At 44.4% G+C, this 21,163-nt stretch overlaps 1 protein-coding gene across 2 annotated transcripts; it reads left to right on the top strand.

The window, feature by feature from the left end:
• Positions 1 to 861: 861 nt before the first annotated feature.
• MORC3 (MORC family CW-type zinc finger 3) lies at positions 862 to 21,163 on the top strand. Of its 2 annotated transcripts, none has more exons than XM_058859780.1 (17): positions 862 to 955; positions 6,264 to 6,336; positions 7,581 to 7,713; positions 8,909 to 9,121; positions 9,405 to 9,554; positions 9,827 to 9,974; positions 10,062 to 10,193; positions 10,471 to 10,590; positions 10,996 to 11,093; positions 13,112 to 13,216; positions 13,324 to 13,446; positions 13,558 to 13,632; positions 14,156 to 14,198; positions 15,126 to 15,310; positions 15,786 to 16,620; positions 16,750 to 16,913; positions 19,497 to 21,163. In XM_058859780.1, exons 1-17 carry the CDS (start codon positions 917 to 919, stop codon positions 19,648 to 19,650), a joined length of 2,790 nt encoding a protein of 929 aa, XP_058715763.1. In that variant the 5' UTR covers positions 862 to 916; the 3' UTR covers positions 19,651 to 21,163. The 2 variants fall into 2 exon arrangements, with proteins under 2 accessions (XP_058715763.1, XP_058715764.1); XM_058859781.1 differs by lacking the exon at positions 862 to 955 and adding an exon at positions 1,028 to 1,247.

Consider the following 21,163-nt stretch of genomic DNA (forward strand, 5'->3'; position numbering starts at 1 on the left):
CAGCTCCATTCCCTGCCCTGAGCACCTGGAATCAGCAGGAATGGAGAAGGAGAAAGTGCGCTGGAGAGCCAGACAGCAACACTCTGAGTGCCTGGAGAGCAGGAATGCTGTGGGAAAGTGCCCCAGTGGGAAAAGCCCTGGGGGTGCTGGTGCCAGGGGCTGGACACGAGCCCAGGGGTGCCCAGGTGGGCAAGAGGCCACTGGCCCCTGGGCTGGGTGAGGAATTGTGTGTCCAGCAGGAGCAGGGCAGGGATTGTCCCTCTGTGCTGGCTCTGAGAGGCCCCTCCAGGGCTGGCTCCAGTTGTGGCTGGTGCAGGAGAGCCCTGGAGGGGCTGGAGCGTGTCCAGGGCAGGGAACGGAGCTGGGAAGGGTCTGGAGCCCCAGGAGGGGCTGAGGGAGCTGGGAAAGGGGCTCAGCCTGGAGCAAAGGAGGCTCAGGGGGCCCTTGTGTCTCTGCACAAGTCCCTGGCAGGAGGGGACAGCCGGGGGGGTCGGGCTCTGCTGCCAGGGAACAGGGACAGGAGGAGAGCTCAGGCCTCAGGCTGGGCCAGGGGAGGCTCAGGGTGGACAGCAGCAGGAATTTGCCCATGGAAAGGGAGCTCAGGCCTTGGGAGGGAGGTTTGGAGTGCCCATCCCTGGAGGTGCCCAAGGAAGGGCTGGACGTGGCACTTGGGCAGGGTGACAAGGTGGGGATCGGGCACAGACCGCACGGTCCAATTTCGAAGCCCTTTTCCACCAGGAGCGATCCCCTCACCCCGTCCCGCCTCCGTCCCCTCACAGCCCCCTCAGCCCCGGCCCCGCCCACAGCGGAGGGGGCGTGGCCTCGCGCCAAGCCCCGCCCCCCCGCGCGCGCCCGGTGCCGGAAGCGCGAAAGGGCCGCGGGGAGGCGGAAGCGCGCGCGGGGCCGCGGCCCGAAGATGGCGGCGAAAACACAGGGCGGGATCCGCCTGAGCGCGGTGAGTCTGAGGGGGCGGCGGGGCCGCGGCCGCCCGGGGGAACGGACCCGCGGGACCGCCTCGTTCCGACCTGCTGCCATGGGCAGGGACACCTTCCGCCATATCCCAGGCTGCTCGGAGCCCCGTCCAAGCTGGCCTTGGACACTTCCAGGGTCACTCCCTCAGCGAGGGCGGGGAGCGCCGCCTCGTCTTTCCGGGGGGACGTGAGGCCGGGGGCTCTCCCGCCCTTATCCCGCCTCACGTCCTGGAAAATGAACTTCTCTCGGTCCGGCCGGGCTGTGCCGAGGGGAAGGTGAGGGTTTGGGGTGGGCTCGGGATTTCCCAGCCTCTGGTCAGCGCCGTGACCTCTAATTGCCAACTTGTAACTTCAAACCTTAACTACTTTTATTGCGAGCGGCCTAATTACATTTTAACCCTAATTGCATCTGAGGGGGTTGAGTGTTCACGCAGTTAAACGCTGCTGTGTTGTGCTTTTCAGTCGCAGTACTGTTGCTGAGCTGTTGTGGCAATCGGTCGTTTATTTGTGGTGATATAAATCAAGTTAAAGCTGTTTTTTCAGGTGAAACAGGGGGGTTTTTTTCCAAGTCAGTGCCCCTAAACCTCACCTAGAGCTACACCTGGCTCATCACCTTGTTTATAAACTAGTGGAAAGAAGCAGAAGTGCTGCGATGAGTCAAAATATTTCAAATATGTCAAATATTTGAGTGAAAAAGGTGGTTTTGGATTTGCTCAGCACTGCTGGAATTACGGAATTATTTAGGATGGGAAAGACCTCTGAGGTCATTGAATCCAACCTCTGTCTGGAATTTTATCGCCTAATATCGATTTATGTTACCCTAATAGCAATTTCTGTTACCTTAATATGAATTTATATTACCCTAATAAAAGTTGCCTTGATTCTAGAGATGAGCCTTAAATACTGTCTCCCTGAAGTTCCAAAATTGCATTTTGATTTTGATTTCAGGCCTTTAATTCTTGCAAGTGTTTGAGATCTGCAGATTGTGTGATATTTTATTGCAGCAGGATTGTCTTGCTTCTTTAGATAAAGATTTGGCTTTATTATTACTTTTTGGACGTGCTATTGGTCTTCTTGAGAGGTAAAAGTGTCAAAAATCAGCCTTTGCACCTGGCAGTTCAGCGTTTAAAATCGTTCTCAGGTTTAAATCACTTTGCCAAGCTGAACTCTGAGAGGCACAAACAAAACAAGTTGTACTTGGTAACTTTCTGAATTATTTTTAGGCTGCTCTTTGGTTTTGTCTCTTGCAGGCACAACTGAGAGTTTGCATTCAGTGGCTTTCCAGTGAAAGCTGTGGGTTTTGTAAGGTTTTTCTTGGTTTTGGTTTGGTTTTTTTTGAGTTTTGTTTTGCTCAGGTGAAGCAGCTGATGCAGTTTTGACCAGGTTTGTAAAAGGGTTTGTAATGCAGAGCCTTGGGAGGAGAGCTGATGCTCCCAGTTCTTTGAGAATATAAAGTATTTCCGTGGATTCAGAGGCTCTGGGAGGGCCTGGGAACTCATTCCCACGCTGGAATTTATCTCCTCCTGTTGCTCTGGCAATATTTTTGTCCAGCTGAGCAATGATGCAGCTCGGGGAAGCGATCCAGGTTAATATTTTAAGAGTGGTTTTTAATTTGTATCAGTCCCTTGATGTGGTTCATTGCACAGTCGTGGACCTGGGATTGTGTAGCTGGGAGGAGAAATTTCAGGAGGTTTCAGCCGGAATTTGCCCATGGAAAGGGAGCTCAGGCCTTGGCAGGGGCTGCCCAGGGAGCTTTGCAGTGCCCATCCCTGGAGGTGCCCAAGGAAGGGCTGGACGTGGCACTCAGGGCTCTGCCCTGGGGACAAGGTGGGCATCGGGCACAGCTGGGACTCCGTGGGCTGGGAGGGCTTTTCCAGCACCAGGAATTCCATGAAAATGTCAGTGTTGTTCCCAAGAAGTTGTTTAATAAATGCAGGATAAACTGGGTTTTTCACTCAAATGCATTAATTACTGTAATGATGGTGGGTAACACAACAAAAATTTATTATGTGCAAGCAATAAGTTCCTAAGATAAGGAAACCCCTAAACTCTGCAGGGGTTTGGGATTTGTGCACACCTTAGGATCTGCTAGGGATGGGACAGTTCAGGTTTGCTTGGAAAAGTGAAATTCCTGAAGCTGCCTGTCATTTTTGAGAGATAAACTGTTTTATTCTTCAATATTTGCTGGTGCAGGAGATGCTGTTCTCAGGACAGTTTAGTTTCAGATATGCCCAGCTGGAAGAAGTGGAAGGTTTGGGTTGTATTTGGCTGCACTTGGTCTCGGCAGAAAAAATGAAATTACAAAACAAAACCCACTTAGTAACGAAATATGTTTGGCTGAGGGAGCAAAGCAGCTGGATTGGCAAAGGGAGTGTTCAGCTCTTACTGAACCTCAATTAATTATGAGCTAATTAAAGTGGTGCATTGATGAATGAAGTGTAAAGGGACAAACTGACTTAAATATTTCCTGATGAGTTCATTAGGAATTAGGGAGTTGCTGGATTGCTCTGGTGGAAACTACAAAACTGATGGCCTTAAACCACTGTTCTCCTGGTCTTGAATCTGGTTTTGTGCCCCTGTTTCAATGCCTGGCATGAGGAAGGCCAGGCTGGATGGGGCTTGGAGCATCCTGCTCTTGGTGGGAAGTGTCCCTGGGTGGTCTTTAAGGTCCCTTCCAACCCGGACCAGTGTGGAATTCTGTGCTCAGGTGATGCTGTCTGCTCTGAGGTAACTTTTCCATGAATTCCTTGTAGCATACTTGCTCACCTTTTGCTGAGGGATGGGAGATAGGAGAGCCAAGACCCCATTTGTTCCAGTTCCCATCTTCCAGCCCTTCCTATACCTGTTGCAATTCCCAGCCCTGTGAGCCTTCCAGCCTTGCTGAAAGCCTCCCCCAAGCAGTGATCCAGAGACTATCAGCATGATTCCTGTGATGTTGTTCTCAGAATTCCCAGTGGTTCACAGCAGTGAAATGACGGGTGGAGCTGTTGTGTTACACAGGCAAGGATTGATTTCTGTGCACACAGAATGATTTGGTTCACAAGCAAAGAAAAGGACGTTTATTGGTGATAATAGCACTGTGGGTGGCACTGAGGTTTTTTCTGTCCTTCCTCAGCATTGTCTGATGGTCAGGGGAGGTGCTTCTTCCTTCTCAGAAGGAATTTTCTTCCTGGAAAGGGAGCTCAGGCCTTGGCAGGGGCTGCCCAGGGAGCTTTGCAGTGCCCATCCCTGGAGGTGCCCAAGGAAGGGCTGGACGTGGCACTCAGGGCTCTGGGCTGGGGACAAGGTGAGCATCGGGCACAGCTGGGACTCCATGGGCTGGGAGGGCTTTTCCAGCCTCAGGAATTCCATGAGATTCCCAAATGTGAGTTGGTGCCTCTGTCAGAACCACAGTTTTCATGCCAAGTCCGTATTGCTGAGATAGCAGGGGATCCATCAGGGAATCCAGCAATGAATCCATCAGGGAATCCAGCAATGAATCCATCAGGGAATCCAGCAATGAATCCATCAGGGAATCCAGCAATGAATCCATCAGGGAATCCAGCACTTTCAGCCTCCTGTGTGGCTGGAGCTGTTCAGTGTTTCAGCAGGGAGCTGAGCAGATGCTAAATCCCTGAATGTGCATCCCTGTGGTGGGTTGGGATTTTTAAATACGGTTTTCTTTCTGCCAGGGAGGGATTTCAGGTGGGGAAAAACCCCACCAGTTGTTTCTGGTGGATTTTGATCCCGAAGCTTAGAAAAGAAAGGAGCAGATGCTGCCAGCTCTGTGGAAGTGAAGAGAATCACCCAGGGCTCTGAGGATCCCCTGAGTTCCTGTGCAGCAGAGGGAGAAATCCAAAGATCCTTTTACCCACGTGCCGTGGCACATGTGAGGTTTCCATTAATAGCCCAGAGGAATTTTCTTCTGGATTCAAAATTACTTGGAAGTGTTGGGAACACCCTGCCTTAGCCTGTCTCCATGCACCAGATTTTTTAAACCTGGAGCTCTGAAGCACAGATGGCAGCGAGGAGCGTGGTGTCTGTTCCCAGTGGTGCTCCATGGAGAAATGCAAGGATTAAGTTGCAGTTGGAAGTGTGTCATGTGCTGCTGTGACCTGAGGCTCGAGGTGACGGCTCTTGGCACTTTCTGTTGCTCTGAACCAGGGCTGCTGCTTCTGCCTGTGCCTTTCTCCTGCTCTGGTGCCTGGCTTGTGCTCTAGGATTTGCTTTTAGCATCATTCCTTTTCACCTTGGAGCTTTGAAGTGGCTGCTTGCTTTTATTTGCACTTTTATTGACACTTTTATTTATGCTTCATACCTTTGTAAAAGCGCTTGTCAACGAGTAACTGTAAAAATTACACATTATGGATATGTACACAGTATTTTAAAACATCCCTCAGATTTCCTCTGTATAATAATGTGGATTTTATTTTGTTTTTTGTATAACTCAGTAGTACAAGGGCTGTTTTCAGGGTTATGTGTTCATAGGTGCTGCTTTTTCTGCCATCACCACAGCTCTGGCAGGGGGCTTTGAGCAAATCTGTGCAGGGGTTTGTGTTAAAGGCTCTGTAGGAGTGTAACCATGGATTTCCTCAAGGATAATGCACACACAAGTATCGGTTGCAGCAGTTAAAATTTCTCCAAATGTTGCGTGGACAGCTCCTTAACTTAAGTGGATATTTAGTTTTGGTTTTCTACGTCTTGAAGTGAAGAAATGTGAGCCTAGGCTGGGGTTGCTTTGTCACTGACATCTCCAAGTTACATCCCATAAAGAGGTGCTTTATTTTTATATTTTCATCTCATTCTGGCAGTGGCTGTACCTTGGGCACATCAAATGTGTGAGATCCAATTGCTAAAAGCACAAAGCACTCTTTGAGAGGGTCTGAGAGGGGATTTAGGTCACTGTGGGAACACAGTGACCCACAGAGGGTATTGGGTGCTGCTCACTCTTCACATGCAGTTTGGATCCTCTTGGTTTAAGATGTGAGTTTTTCACATCTGAGAGTTCTGTGACTGGGTTTGGACCACAGCTTTGGTGTTTTCTGTAACCTCTGGCATTAGATAGCAATAGTTTCATATATTTTTATAAAGACTGTTAGGATGACAACCCATGCTCAGAATAAGCTGCGACTGTGCTGAATTTCCTCTTCTAGGGCTGTATTAATGTTCCCTGCCAATACCCAGAAATCAATTCAATTCCAGCCTTTTGGTAGTGTTGTCCAAAGCAGCTTCATGGAATCCTCCTTTTATTTAACAGTCTGGTTTCTGCCTTGGAGAGCACAAACTAATGCCCCTGCTTGTGCTTTATTCCAGCTGTGCCCAAAGTTTTTGCACACCAACTCCACCAGTCACACCTGGCCCTTCAGTGCAATTGCAGAACTCATAGGTAGGTGACCAATAGCTTGGAGTAATTCTTATTTATTGTTACAAAACCTTTTTCCATCAGCTTGGGGAAGACCTGGATGAACATCCTCAGTGTTCTGCTCCTCAGTGTTTTGTCCTGTTACCTGCATTACCTGGGGTTTGTGCATTTGTTGATTGGCTCCTGTTGAACATCTTGCCTTTGATTTTGAGCAAAGTTAATTGGCTCAAAATTAATTTGATTTTGAGTAAAGTTAATTTGCCATCTCCAGTGTTCCTCTTTTCCACAGTCAGGGAATGAGGAGCTGGTTCCTCAAAATAAAGGTGTGGCTTGGGACCCCAGCCAAGCTGATTGAGCACTTTGTTGCTGCCAAAGAGAGCAGCTCCTCTGGTTTCACATCTTCTCCCTGCCCCTCCCTGCCCCAGAAAATTAACCTAACAGAACAAATCGGGGATTTTTCAGCTCGATAAGGTCAAAGCTGTCCCAAAGGAGGAAACCAGAGCCCTGTGGCTGTGGAAAGGCCTGGCTGTTTTGGGAGTACAATCTGTTAAATCATCTTGGCTCTTTTCACAGTCCAAATACTTCCAAACTTTCACTTGTACCTGTATGTCCTCTTTTTGTGATGCTGAAATACATTTTATGAAATATTTCACTGTGATGCAATTTGGATTTAAAGTTTCTAGGAAGGAACCTGCCAAGCCGTAGTTCCTTTTATTTGCTTTATTGGCTGTTTTCTGTCTCTCAGCTGAACCTGCAGACCAGGCAGTGAGGCAGAGGTGCCATCACATCCCACCCTTCCTCCCCTTCCCAAATCCTAGGGGATGAGAGGAAGAGATGGAAGAAAGTGGTGTTTGTTGGGGCAGCTTTGATGCCAGAAGGGCTTTGTGGAGCCCCAATTTCTCTTTCCTCGTGTTTGACTCTTTCACATCCTGTAAACAGAAAGTTTAAAAGCATTTTGCAGCTCCCCTCTGTAAGGGCTGGGAGAAATTAAACGTTGCACCAGCTGCTCTGCAGGCAGCAGAAGTGAAACTGGAACCTTGGCTGGGTCTCATTTTCTGTTCTCCTGTGAGCTGCTCACTTCCAGCTACATTTTTGGTCTCTGTGTTGCTGCCATTGATAATCTGGGGGATTTTGCATTGGTTTGGGTGAGGTTCTGGGTTGGATGCAGCTGTTCCATCCTAACACTCTGATTTACTTTAAAATGTGTTTGCACTTAGTTAAATTTTTGTTTTCTAGTCTCCCACGCTGTTTGCTTTCCTTGCCCTCAGATAATGCCTATGATCCAGATGTGAGTGCCAAACAGATCTGGATCGACAAAACCGTCATCAACGACAACATCTGCCTGACGTTCACGGATAACGGGAATGGCATGAACTCGGAGAAACTGCACAAAATGCTCAGGTGGGCAACCTCTTCCCCTGTCTTGTACAAATTCCAGCTCTGCTTCTGTTATTGCTCAGTTTATTTCTGTTTCTCCTACGTAATTCACTGATTTTGCTCATAAATTCGGCATTTCTGAAGATCCTGAATGTCCAGGTGAGACTCCAGAGTGGGCAGATGCTACTAAAGCTTCCCTGTAACTTTGTCAGGGAACTTTTACCTCATCATTTCCTTTTGTCCTTTCTCTCATACTTCCCCTTATGCTGTGGAAACTCTCTATAGTCCTGCTGGTGGTGATAAGGACAACTCAAATATTTTATTTTTACTATCATAATATTATTAATTGTTTTAGTTTAAATTAGTGAGAGAGAGAAAAAAGGAGATTCAGCTCAAAACCGTTGGAATATCAATAATAGAATGTATTGTAGAAAAAGAAATTAATTTTCTGTTTTTTAAATAATTTTCTATTTATCTTCAAATATTCTGTAGGCTTGGAACTGATTTTTCTCTTATTTCTACAGAAGCAAAAAGCTTTCTGTGCCATTTCTCTTAGTGTAAAAATTTGCTCTGCCTGCAGATTTAAATTTGAGCAAGCTTGTATTCAAACTCTTATTTTTCTGTTAGATACCATAATTAATATGGTATTAATATTAACATAACTAATATTAATATTATAATAATTATTAATTATTATATTGTTTTATTATATTAATTATTATATTATTATATTTTGTTATATCATTAATATTATTAATATTAACATAATTAATATTAATTATTCTTAAATTCCATATGAAGTTCCCTGTTTTACTTGAAGAGCGATATGAATATGGAAAACTTGTGGATCAAACATTTTCTAGGAAGGGAAGAAGACAACAAGACAGGCTTAGGGGCTTTTATTAATATTTATTGTGAAACTACAGGAAAACCATCAGAATCCCCTAAGAATGATTTTTTTCACCTAATTCCAGACTTGATATTTCTATTCCATATTTAAAAGCTGGCAGCAGATTTTCCCATGTTTTTGCTGTGTGGTTTTAGCAGCGTTTTAATCTAAAATCCAGATTTTAGGATTTAATTGTTCAGGAGTCCCTGACCTCTAAAACGAGAGGGTTGGGTTAAGTAATTTGCCAAGTCCTACACTTGCACCCTCTTGAACCCTCAAGTTTTCCAGGGATTTTTTTTTTGCAGCCTCCTCACGTTTTCCATGTTGCAGCTTCGGCTTCAGCGAGAAGTCGGTGATGAACGGCCGCGTTCCCGTGGGGTTGTACGGGAACGGCTTCAAGTCGGGATCCATGCGCCTGGGCAAGGACGCCATCGTCTTCACCAAGAATGGGGACACCATGAGCGTGGGGCTGCTGTCCCAGACTTTCCTGGAAGTCACCAAAGCAGAGCATGTCATGGTTCCCATCGTGACATTCACCAACCAACATATCCTTTCAGCATTCCCGGTGAAGAGTTGTGGGTACATCCCAAGTTCGGGGGGTAATGTCACCCAAAGGAAATCCTTGGCTGCTTTTATGGATGTTTATATCAAAATTCTCTCCTTGGAGAGGAGTCATAAGCCAAAAAAAATTCTGGGAGATGCTGTAATTGGTTAAAACCTTTAAGTTTGAGATGTGGGATGAGAAGCTGGGAAGTGAGTCCAGAAATTTCTTCATTTTTTTAAAATCTTTACTCCATTCCAAGTCCCTCTCCTTAACACAGCGCCCACGGCAGATCAGTGATCCTGCAGAATCCAAGAACAGCCTCAAGGCCATCCTGACACATTCCTTGTTCTCTACTGAGGAGAAATTACTGGCTGAGCTGGATGCCATCATAGGGAAAAAAGGCACCAGGATTATCATTTGGAATCTTAGGAAGTATGATAAATCCAGTCTCTTACCTCTCATTTATTTCACATTTTCTTTCAGTGTATGCAAACATAGAAGGATTTGGGGGTTCTCTGTGTGTGGAATAGCTGGAACAAGTTGTGTGCAGTTAAAAAAACGGGAAGCTGGACTCAAATGTGAAGTTCAGCAAATCTCTGAGGAATTCCCCTTTTTTTCCTTATTTCCTGGCTCCAGCACAACACCTCCTCTTGTATTTGCTTTTTTCCCTTTTAATTAATACATTTTCCTTTCTTCATTCTTAGAGATAAAAACGACAAACCAGAATTTGACTTTGACAAGGATAAATACGACATCAGAATTCCAGAAGACTTGGATGAAACAGGCAAAAGAGGCTACAAAAAACAGGAGAGACTGGACCAGATTGTTCCAGAAAGTGATTACTCACTACGAGTACGTCTTGGATTTTGAAAATTTGGTTTGATTTTTGAAGTTGGAGGGTGTAAATGTGTCAATTTTAATATAATGTGTGTTTTATAGGCTTACTGCAGTATTTTGTACCTGAAGCCAACCATGCAGATCATCTTGAGAGGACAGAAAGTGAAAACACAGCTGGTTTCCAAAAGTTTGGCCTTCATCGAGAGGGATATTTACAGACCCAAATTTCTCAATGTATCTTTTAATATTTCCATTGCAGAACTGAATAGTGTGACTGGATTTTGATGCGATTATATTGATGAATTTGGGGTTATTTTTGGTGGTTTTTTGTTTATTTCTGATTTTTTGTTTTTTGTTTGGTTTGGTTTGGTTTGGTTTTTTTTTGGTTGTTAAGTCATACTGAAGGAATTATCTCAATACAAGAAAAGAAAGCTCTAAGACCCACTCAGAATAACTCTTATTTTTTGTATTCATGAGATTCACCCTGTTTTTCCTTAATATCTGCTCAAAGGCCAAAACAGTCAGAATTACTTTTGGATTTAACTGCAGAAACAAAGATCATTATGGGATAATGATGTACCACAAAAACAGACTCATCAAAGCTTATGAAAGAGTTGGCTGTCAGTTAAAGGTAAGAAATTGAGGCTTCAAAATATTTTAACGTCTTGACAAATTCAATTAAAACACTAATTTTAAAAAAGCATACGGATGGAAAACAAGATATTGGTGTGTACTTAATAAAATCAGCTCTTTTGCTGTATGCAGCAGTTAAAAATTGTATTAAATTGTTTGGTTTTGAGGCTGTTTGATACAAAAATATGAATCTGAGCATATCTTCCAGAGCAAAAATAGGGATGGAACAGAGGATTTGTTATTTGGGGGGTTTATATAAAGATCCTCTCCTTGGAGAGGAGTCAGAAGCCAGAAAATCCTTTTTACCCAATGTACATACAGTTAATAATTACCTTTAGCAAACTCTTGCAATATTGGCATGGATTTTGTGTTGGTTTTCCTGATAAACTTTAATTCCCTGCAGGCAAACAATATGGGAGTGGGTGTTGTTGGAATTATTGAATGCAACTTCCTAAAACCAACTCACAACAAACAAGATTTTGACTACACTAATGAATACAGGTATTTTTATCTGCATTTTCTATCCCATATTACCATTTCCTGGGAAATACTTGATAAAGCTGCTTCTTTTAATAGGAAAAATAAAAGTTTCTGGTGTTCTGGCCAAACCTGGTTTAAATGCAAACAGCTCCTTTTAGACCTTTTTTTTTTTGATCTCTTTCCTTATTATAAATATTTTCCCACAATATCCACACCAGCCTTGTTCCCATGTTTTTCCATGGGTGTTCTTTTGTGGCTGTTCAGGAGGAGGCATTTCCCATGTGCCCAACAGTGCTTTTAATGTGGATTTTAATGTGGAAATTTTGGGCATGGATTGCGAATGTTGGGGATCCTGAACCATTTTCTGTGTGTGGCACCAACAGTTCCCTTGGCAGAGGGGCAGGAATTGGGAATGCCCTTGGCAGGCACAGTGAGCAGGGAATGTTTTCCACTTGTTGGGGTTTTTTTGAACACTTCACATGAAAGGGGGGTTTCCTCAATCCCTTGGGTTTGATTTGTTTATCAGCATCTCAGATATTCCAGGACCTTTGTGCCCAACCAGCCTGTCCTTTAATATAATGAAATCAATATCCAAACATGTGAGGAGAATCAGAGGATCATTAAGGTTGGAAAAGACCTCCAAACCTTTGAGTGCCACATCCACTTGTTCCTGGACATAACTTTGGGGTGGAGGTGTGAGTTAATCTTACAATTCAGTTTTAATGAGCCAAGTTCATCTGAGGAGAGGCATTTCACCCCAGCTGCTGCTTCAGCAGCAAAACAGCTTCGCCTCTCTTGGCTGCTCTGTGTTCTGTCAGCTCCTGGTCCCATGGAGTTCCTGTTCCTGCAGGGATTCTGGCAGGACCTGGCTGTGGTGTCTCCACTCTGCTGTGCTGTTCATCACCCAGGAACAGATTCCCCATGCCAGCTGTATTCCATCCAGGAAGCAGCAACTGCATTTCACCTCTGATTTCAGTACAGTTACAACTTCCCCACATTTGGAATGTGGGTGGGCACAGTGATGGCACACTTGAAAGATCTTCTGTGAAGGTTTTTCTGCCAGGAGTGCTCCAGGCTTCACAAGATGTTTTTGTTTTGGGCTGGAAAGCTGTGAGCCTGATGGAAAGGTGCCCTTCTTCCCTCCCCAGGAAAGGACCCATCCCTGCTCACTGCTGATTTCTGCCCTTGTGGTGCCCCTGGCTCAGCAATCCCTGCCTGGGGTTCAGAGGTGACCTGGATCCCAGCTCTGGGTGACACGAGTTCACTGCACAAACATCTGTGCTGGTTCAAGGCCCTGGGCGGTGTCAGGTGCTGAGCCAGGCCAGGGAGGGCTGGGCCTGGTTACTCATCCCCTGGATTGCTCAGAGGTGAATTCCACAGGCTGACAGGGGGCTGTCCTCACCTCCAGCTCACCTGGGAGCTTTGTTGTTGTTCCTCACCTCTCCCTCCTGGGTGTGCCAGCTCTGGGAGTCCCTGAGCTGCACTGAGAGCCCCGAGCAGGAAACAAAACTGAAAATCACCCTGGGTGAGACTGACCCACTCCTTTTGTCAGAGTGCAGACTTGGTATCACATCAAAGTGATCAAATGTTGTAAAGTTGGACATCAGCTGAGAGTAGCCATGAACCTGCACTTGGGATGTACAGGAACAGCCAGAACCAGGGTGAGGTGCTGGATTGGTTTTGTGCTTTCTTTAATTCTCTGGTTGAGGCTGAACTGCTGAAGCCCCTCCAGGGTTTGCTCTGTTCATCAACAGCACTCTTGATTTCAGTCTTTGTGCCCTGACTTGTATTCCCAGGAATTCTTTTGCTGACAAACGTGATTTCAGACAATCTCTCATTTCTCCAGGTTTCTAAATTAAAAAAAAACTTTTTATAAAAAAAAAAAGGAAAAGCTTTTAGAAAAGTTTTTTTCCCCACTCTCATGCAATTAAAAATATTAAAGTGGTTCATGCACTTATTCTGTCACTGGAGTTTATAAAGGTTCTTTCTGTGCTAGAACTGGATTATTCAAGGTGATCTTTAAATTCTTTTCTTTGTAGACTCACGATAGCAGCTCTGGGAGAAAAGCTCAACGATTACTGGAACGAGATGAAAACCAAGAAAAACGAGGAATATCCCTTAGCTCTGCCTGTCGAGGAGATCCAGTGAGTCCCACTGTGACAGCAGAGAACTGCACACGCTGCCACTGGTTTATCTGATAGGAGACCACTCTCTGACGTGCAGATCCTGAGTTATTCTGGTTTTTCCCCAGGAAACAGCCTGACCAGACGTGGGTGCAGTGTGACGCGTGCCTCAAGTGGCGGAAGCTCCCGGACGGAATCGAGCACTTGCCGGAGAAGTGGTACTGCTCCCTCAACCCTGACCCGCAATTCCGGTAAGGACACGGCCCAGGGACACTTCCTAGGACTTGTTGCTCACCTGGGAGCAGCAGGGGTGTTCAGCTCCTTCTGTTGTGGGTTTTTTCCTGTACCTTTCCTTCCCTCAGGAACTGTAACGTGCCAGAAGAACCGGAGGATGACGATTTAATACACCCCACGTATGAGAAAACCTACAAGAAAAAGTGAGTTCTGGAGACTTTTACAAGGCTCTCAACACTAAAAGTTACCAAGGAGAGCTGTGCAGCAGTTGGGATGAAAGTCCAGATCCCAGAGGGATGATGTTCCATAGGATTTGGCAGTGTGGGAATAGTCAAGGTTTCAAGGTCCACATTGAAGTATATTGTAAAGATCAATACATTTATTTAGGAATAAAAAGGTTCTTAGCTAAAGTGTATGGCAAAAACTGCTATGGGTAATTGTGATGCTGCCTCACATTCTGGTAGTGGGAGTTTGGGGTTGTATTAAATAAATATTTAAATTTAATAAATAATCTAGAGGGAACTTGTTGGAAGTTAAGCTAACTTCAGACAAGCTTTCAGCTTCCTGAGGAAATTTTCATTCAGTAGACAAGAATACTTGGATTATTGTATCTAGTTGAGATAAGGATTACTGTGCTTGCTTTTAGATCTTAGATTTAGTTTTTATAATGATTGAACAGTTTGAATCTAAGCTCTTGATTTCTGTTTTTTCCTTGCTGCTGTGCAGGGACAGGGAGAAACTGAAGAGGCGACTGGAGTACAGCCACCAGGTAACTCCAGAAGCTGGCAGGAGCCTGTCTGCTTTAACATCCAATTCTACTCTGATGGCTCTGCAGGATTTGCTCACAATGGGGAAACCCAAAATCTCCTTTCTTTGCTGCCCAGTGATGGAAAAACCACCATTTCTTTCTCCTTAGGAAGGAATTTGAGAGGGACAAAGGTGTCTGGCCAAAACTAGGAGAGATGTCAGTCACTCATGGCTGTTTTATGGCAGGACACCCATTTTTTGATAGGGGATTTGTTGGAGAGAGATGTGATGAGGATATGGAAGTAAAGATGCCCTTGGAAGTAGGGATAGACAGAGGTGGAACAGCTACACTTGTGCAAGGAAACACTCAAATTCAGATTAAATCCACATGCAGATGAAGGTGTTTGCTGGGAATGTCTGGATTGTAACTCAGAATCAAATTTGCTAAGTGGGATTTAGTTTCAGTTGCATTCGAAGTCAGTTTCTGACCTAAGATCACTTCCTTTCTGGAGAAGAGATGCTGCATGTGCTGTTTGAACCTATTTATTTCATTTTATTGTTTCTCTGCTGTTACATCTCCCCCAGTACAAAAACAATTTCTAAAAGGGAAATAATTACTCATTTTTGGGCCAACTGGGTGAATCCTGAGCAGCTTTCCAGGGATGTCTGTCCTGGAGTTTGTGTCTGATGGGCAAACTCCAGACAGAGACACAGCTTGGGAAAAGCTCTTGTCTGGGATTCTGCATAGCACTTTAAAATGAAAAACTGGGATTTGCAGTAGTCTAGCCAGCCTTTCTCATCCCAAAATCCTGAGCCTGGGTTCGAGGAGGTACTTGGATATGGGAATGTCAGAATTTTAGGTGTTGGTATATAAGGAACTGCTTAAATCTATCCTGAAGAATCTACTAATATCTGTTTATTTCCATTCTTGACTTACATTGTCTTATAGATCAATAATGAAATATTTTTAAAAACATCTGTTTCTTCAAGTAAAGACTTCAAAACATTCTCAACTCCAAATGCAAAGGAAGCTCTTCCAAGGTTACTTTTACCAAAATCATCAGATGCTTCTGTTAGAAGATCTCTGCCTATTTTAATCAAAGTTTCTTCCCCTCATTTGGATGCTGATAGCAGGTGAGTGGACCTGTTCAAAGGAGATTCCTGTTTATTTCTAAAATTAATAACTTAATGAAAACGATGCTGTTGGGAGCAGCTTCAGCTGCTGAAATTCCTGTGGGAATTCTGGGGGCATGGGAAGCTCCAGGTTAAAGGGACCTGGCGACTTTAAGTACAAAAGTGAATGCAGGAAAATGACAAAAGGAGCATTTTTAGTGATTTATAGACTTTGTGTTCTCTACACTCCACAGGCTGTTTTCCTGAAACTCTGTGGGGATGTTCCTGGGAATACTGAATGTGTTTCAGAATAATGTGGAGTGTGTGGATGGCAGGCATTTGTTTTTACAGGAATTTACTCTGGCTACACAAATTACAAGCCCATGCAGGAGATTTTCTGGAGTGGTAATTTTTGGAAACACTGCACGTGGTTGGAAACAAATGATTTGACAGCTTTTAAGCAATAAACTGATAATTTTAATATTTTCCTCCTCAGTCTCAAAAGGAGGACGCAGAGCTGTGTGACACCTGTGTCCCTAAAGACACCTCGGCTCAGTGACAAAGCATTCAGCAACCACGAGGAGGAGGATGATGATGATGAAGATGTCATCATTTTAGAGGAGAGCAGCACTCCAAAGCCTTCAGCAGATGCTGATGTTGCTGTGGTAAAAACAGAATGTATCAATTTGGATCAGGAGGAGAAGCAGAAGGAAAACTCTCCAGTGGGGGAACCTTGCAGTGCAACCACTTCAGAGGGAAAAAGTGAACAGCTGAGCTCAGCAACACAGACAGAGCTCCCAAACCTGGTGGTGAAAAAGGAAGAGGTGGAAGAGATCCCAGTCCAGATTCCTGCAGCAGGGATGGAAGAGGAACAGCACAAGGTCAATGGTGCTCCTGAGACATCTGTAGAGATGGAAAATGAACTGAAAATTCAGCTGCAGTTATTGAGCAGAGAAAAAGAAATCTACCAAAGCAAATGCGAAGCGTTAACCAAACAAGTGGAAGCACTGGAACAGCAGCTTTTGGAGATGAATAATAAATATGTAAAAAAGGAAATGTGCCATCAGGCAACAGAGACAGTTCCCTCCTTTGGAGAAGGAAACGCTGACGGGAGGAGCCTGGCAGAGGTGACAGCTCTGTATGAGCAGGCCCTGGGGGAAATAGCAACGCTCAGGGAGCAGTGCAGCACCCTGCAGAACCTAAAGACTGAGTGCAGCAAATGTGCTGATGGCGAGAGCAAGAGTGAGGTGGATGAGATGGCAGTGCAGCTGGATGATGTTTTCAGGCAGCTGGACAAGTGCACCATCGAGAGAGACAGGTACAAGAGCGAGGTACGTCTGCTAAAACACTCCCATTGCTTAAATGATCTCTGTTTTTTCCTCCCTGTTTCATAGAATTTGTACTACACAATGTCTTGAATAGTTTTTACAGCTTGGTTTTTTTTTTCTTTTGATTGGCAGATTGAAGTCTTAGAAGTGGAGAAGAATCAAATGGCCTGTCAGTGTGAGGAGCTCAAGGCAGAGCTGGCTCAGTTAAAAGCTTCAATCCCTCAGGCTGTAGCACGTGCAAATGATTCTACCACCAGTAATGTAGAAGACTCTGTAAATTTTTCTGATGGAGAAAGGTATCAGTTTTGTTCTTTCTAGATGTTATTTCAAGATTTTTGCTTGTTGGTTGTTGTTATTTGCAATGTTTTGATGAAGGTTATGTCTGATAATTGTATAATAAAATGTGATGCTCAGAATTCTTTTCTACTGCCTTTTGTGACTCCTAACTAATGTTGTTTTTTTTTTTTATCAAGTGTTGTTTGTGATTTATGATTTGTTTGTGTGAGCAGGATTGTCCACTGCACAACAGAATGGCAAACTGATACTTCTTAAAATGTCCAAAATGGTGTATAATTTCTAAACACAGCTTGCAATGCAAGGAGAGAAAAGGGAGGCAAGAAAGAGGGTGATTATTATTTTCTGCTGTGTAATGAACTTCACTTTCAGGGTCTGTTTCTCTGTTTTCAACCAACTGAAGAGTATGGATTTGAAACTTTCCTATAAGAACTCCTAGCTGCAGGCAAATCCTGTGGAATCAGGGTCCAGGGTGTGTCTTGGAATTCAACAAGGGTTGAAATTTCCAGCTGGAGAGCTTGGAGCTCTTGGGAAGTGGGAAAAGCACACACACACCAGAAAACCCCGAGCAGGTGGAAGCAGAGTGAGCTGAGTCTCCCCCCAGGGCAGAATCCAAGGGGAGAAGCATCACCTGTGATAAAATGGGACTTAATTAAGAGACCAATTCAGCAAATTGATCCCTGGGACCAGAAGAGAGGCATTTCAGAGGGAGCTGAGGGCCTTGTGGCATCTCCAAAAGTTAACATTCCTGGAAAAAAGCAGTTTTTATGCCCATATTTAGGACAGCCAGAGCTCCATCCTGGCACTGCAGCCTCAATCCCAGGGAAAACATGGAGTAAATCTACCTGGAAGCACCTGCAGCCCCATGAGAGTCAAAAGGGGAGTAAGGACAACCAGCATGGGGTGTCTGAGGGCAAATTGGGGATCAGCAGCAAGGCCAGGAGTGAAAAAGGCTTTTGCACCTCAAGTCCTGTGTCCAGTTTAAAAGGACATTTAAAAGTGTGCCACTTTAAAAGGACATTGAGGGGCTGGAGTGTGGCCAGGGAAGGGAGCAGAGCTGGGAAGGGGCTGGAAAACACAACCTGGGAGGAGCAGCTGAGGGAGCTGGGAAAGGGGCCCAGCCTGGAGAAAAGGAAACTCAGGGGGGTCTCACTGCTCCCCACAACTCCCTGACAGCAGGGGCAGGGAAAAAATGAGAGGAAATGGCCTCAAATGGCACCAGGGGAGGCTCAGGGTGGAGATTGGGAAAGGAAATTTCCCTGGAAGAGCGGTCAGGCCTTGGGATGAGCTGCCCAGGGAGGTTTGGAGTTGCTGTGCCTGGGAGTGTTCAGGAGGAGTCTGGATGTGACCCTCAGGGATGTCATTTTGGGGTGATTGTTGGACTGGATAGTCCCAAAGGTCTCTTCCACTTCTGGGGATTCTGGCATTCATGACCTGGGTGACCGAATTCCTGATGCCATCAAATTGGAGGGAACTCAGGAGGGCAGAGCTGCTGCTGAGGGACTTTGCCAAATTGGACAAATGGGCTGAAAAAAAAAAAACAAACCTCTGAAAATTCCACAACGACACCTGTGAATTCCAGAACTGGAGCCAGCTCCTGGCACAGCAGCTGCAGGAAGGTGCCCGTGGTGCTGGGGGGTGGCAGCGCAATGTGAGCCCGCAGTGCACTCTGCTGGTGGCACAAACCAGCTCCTACTGGGCTGGACTGGGGAGCCCAAGCAGGGAGTGCTGGATCTGCCTCTGGACACCCTGGCAGAGGGTGGCAGGGAGTGGAGAATGAGCTGGATAATTTCCAGAGACCCCTTTCAGTCTTAAAAAAGAAATTGACCCACGTTAAAAATTATCTGTCAGCATTAAATTTTATTTTTCCTTATAGCTCTGACTTGTGTTTACTAAAAGAATTAGCAAGTAAATGCAGGACTTGGAAGTAACTTCCCTCACAAGTTGATGGAGATATGGCAGCACTGGGAGAACTGGTGATGGAGATGATAAAGGATCTGAGAGTAGAAGGAAATGGGCCACAGAAGGGATGGCTCATGGCAAAACAATTTGATCAGGAAGAGGACACAGCAAGGACATCCAGGAAAGAAACCAAAAAAAGGGAGGCACAGCATTTTCCCTGGGCTACAACTCTTATATCCTATTTATATTTTAAAGCCTTTGGACAAACTCCTCTTTCTTGCCTTCTCCTCTCTTCTTCTCTCCTTTTGTTCCTGTGGGTTGTGGTAGTTTGGATTTCTAAAGGGATAAAAATACCAGGGCTTAATATTGCTTTGAGAAATACAGGTGGCATGGGGTAAAGGATTGTACCCATGCTTATTCTGAAATATTTCTGAGGGGAATTCAGTTTAGTATTGGTTTGAAATTGAAGGAATATTCCCCTTCAAGCTGAAAAACTGAAGAGAAGCTTGGAAAGACCGGTAGATTTAGAAATAATCTTGATGCAGCTTTACCTGCACCCCTGTTTTTTGTTGGTTTATGGGAGTCATGGAGCACCTCCAGTCTGGATTATCAATCCAGCTTTGTTAGGTGAACTTTGAGCAGAGAATTCCATCTCCATTTAATCCTGTCCCATCTCTCCCTAGCCTGAAGCTCCGCTCTCTCCGAGTGAACGTGGGACAACTCCTGGCCACCATCATGCCCGACCTGGACCTGCAGCAAGTGAACTACGACGTCGACGTGGTGGATGAAATCCTAGGGCAAGTGGTAGAACAAATGCATGAAATCAGCAGCACTTAAAATCTCCATGTTTCCAGCAGAGTTTTATTGCTCTTCCATTATAACCTGTAGGTTTCCAGACTGTAAATAGGGCTGCTTCACTTTATATATTTGACATAGGTGGATCTCTCAGTGTAAATATTCCACATTTAGCTGTTCACTTCCTCCTCAAGGAACACTGTCGATACTGACCCACCCTCAAGTACTTAATTAAGGATTTTGCTTTGGAAATGTATTTGTAATTAAATTTGCAGATATTTTTACTATTAGGAATCTTAATACTTTTCTACAGACACCTTTTGGTTGACTTTGGATCTTATATAAGCATTAATACCTGTGAGTATTTCCTCTTCTAAAGTAGTGAAATATCTTAAAAATGAAAAAAAAAAAAAGAAAAAAAAAAAAAAAGAAAAGAACTTCCTTGATTTCCTTCCCAGAGTTGTTGTATCCCACAGTGTTGTTCCATTGCTCCCAGCAGTGTTCTGTGTTGCATTCTGTTACATAGAGATGTAAGTAGTAGGTGAGAATTTGGACAATATTTGGGGAATATTTGTGTGGTACTACCAAAAGAAGGCTTCTTTCAAGGGTTTTATCCTGAAAACTGGGGATGGGCCAGTTGGATGGAAGCACTTGGAGAAGGAGGGATGTTTCTTTGTCTGTGGTGTAAACTACAAGGTGAGCTAGAGCTGAAAATGTTCAGCTTCAACAGCTTTGGACAGTTTTTATTATAGGCAAGAAAAGGGAATTTCTCTTTTTCACATCTCCCCTTTTAGAGTTGTGTGCTCTAAATCTTCTCATTTTTCCATGGTCATGGGAAAGCCTGGAAGCAACGGTACCAAGAGAAATTCCCAGCCAGCTGCAGGATTTCTTTCCAAGTCATTGGGAATGACAAACTGGGTGGCAAAGACAGCAAATCCATCTTTTCCTCTGGTGGGATTGGTCACCCAGGGAGCTATCCAGAAAAATGGGTCTTGCTTTTAAATAAAAAAAAATAAATTTAAAAAAATCATGAATTAGTTTTCAATGTGTTAATTCTTAGGAAGTATCTTTTTTTTTTTTTTTAAATAAAGCCAATATTGTTGGTTTTTTGCACTGCTACTGTCCTGAGTTAATCCCTTGGTGTCCCTTTTAGTTGTAGTTCAGCGGAATTCTTTCCATGGACAGTATTTCAATGGAAGATCTCTCTCTATGCCAATAACAGGAATGCACTACTGTTGTACTTTATAAAAGAGAAATTGAATGTTTGATTTGGGAAGAGGTGGCTGTAATATAACTACGTATGACTTTTGCAAAGTTTATATTTCCCATTTCTTGGTGTGTAGCTTTTCCATTTCTTAATCATTATTTATTACGTTTCATCAGACTGTAGCTGAATTTCTTGTAGACAACTGGCAAAATAGAGCACATGTCTATATTAAAAATGGCAAATTTACAATGTACATTTACACTTTGGACAACGGTGGACTTATGGAAATGGTTTCTATTTACTTGTTAAAATGTATTTTTTGTAAAAAATAAAAAGCTAAAAATCGGA

This window comes from Poecile atricapillus, chromosome 1, assembly GCF_030490865.1.
Source record: "Poecile atricapillus isolate bPoeAtr1 chromosome 1, bPoeAtr1.hap1, whole genome shotgun sequence".
NCBI classification, from domain to species: Eukaryota; Metazoa; Chordata; class Aves; order Passeriformes; family Paridae; genus Poecile; species Poecile atricapillus.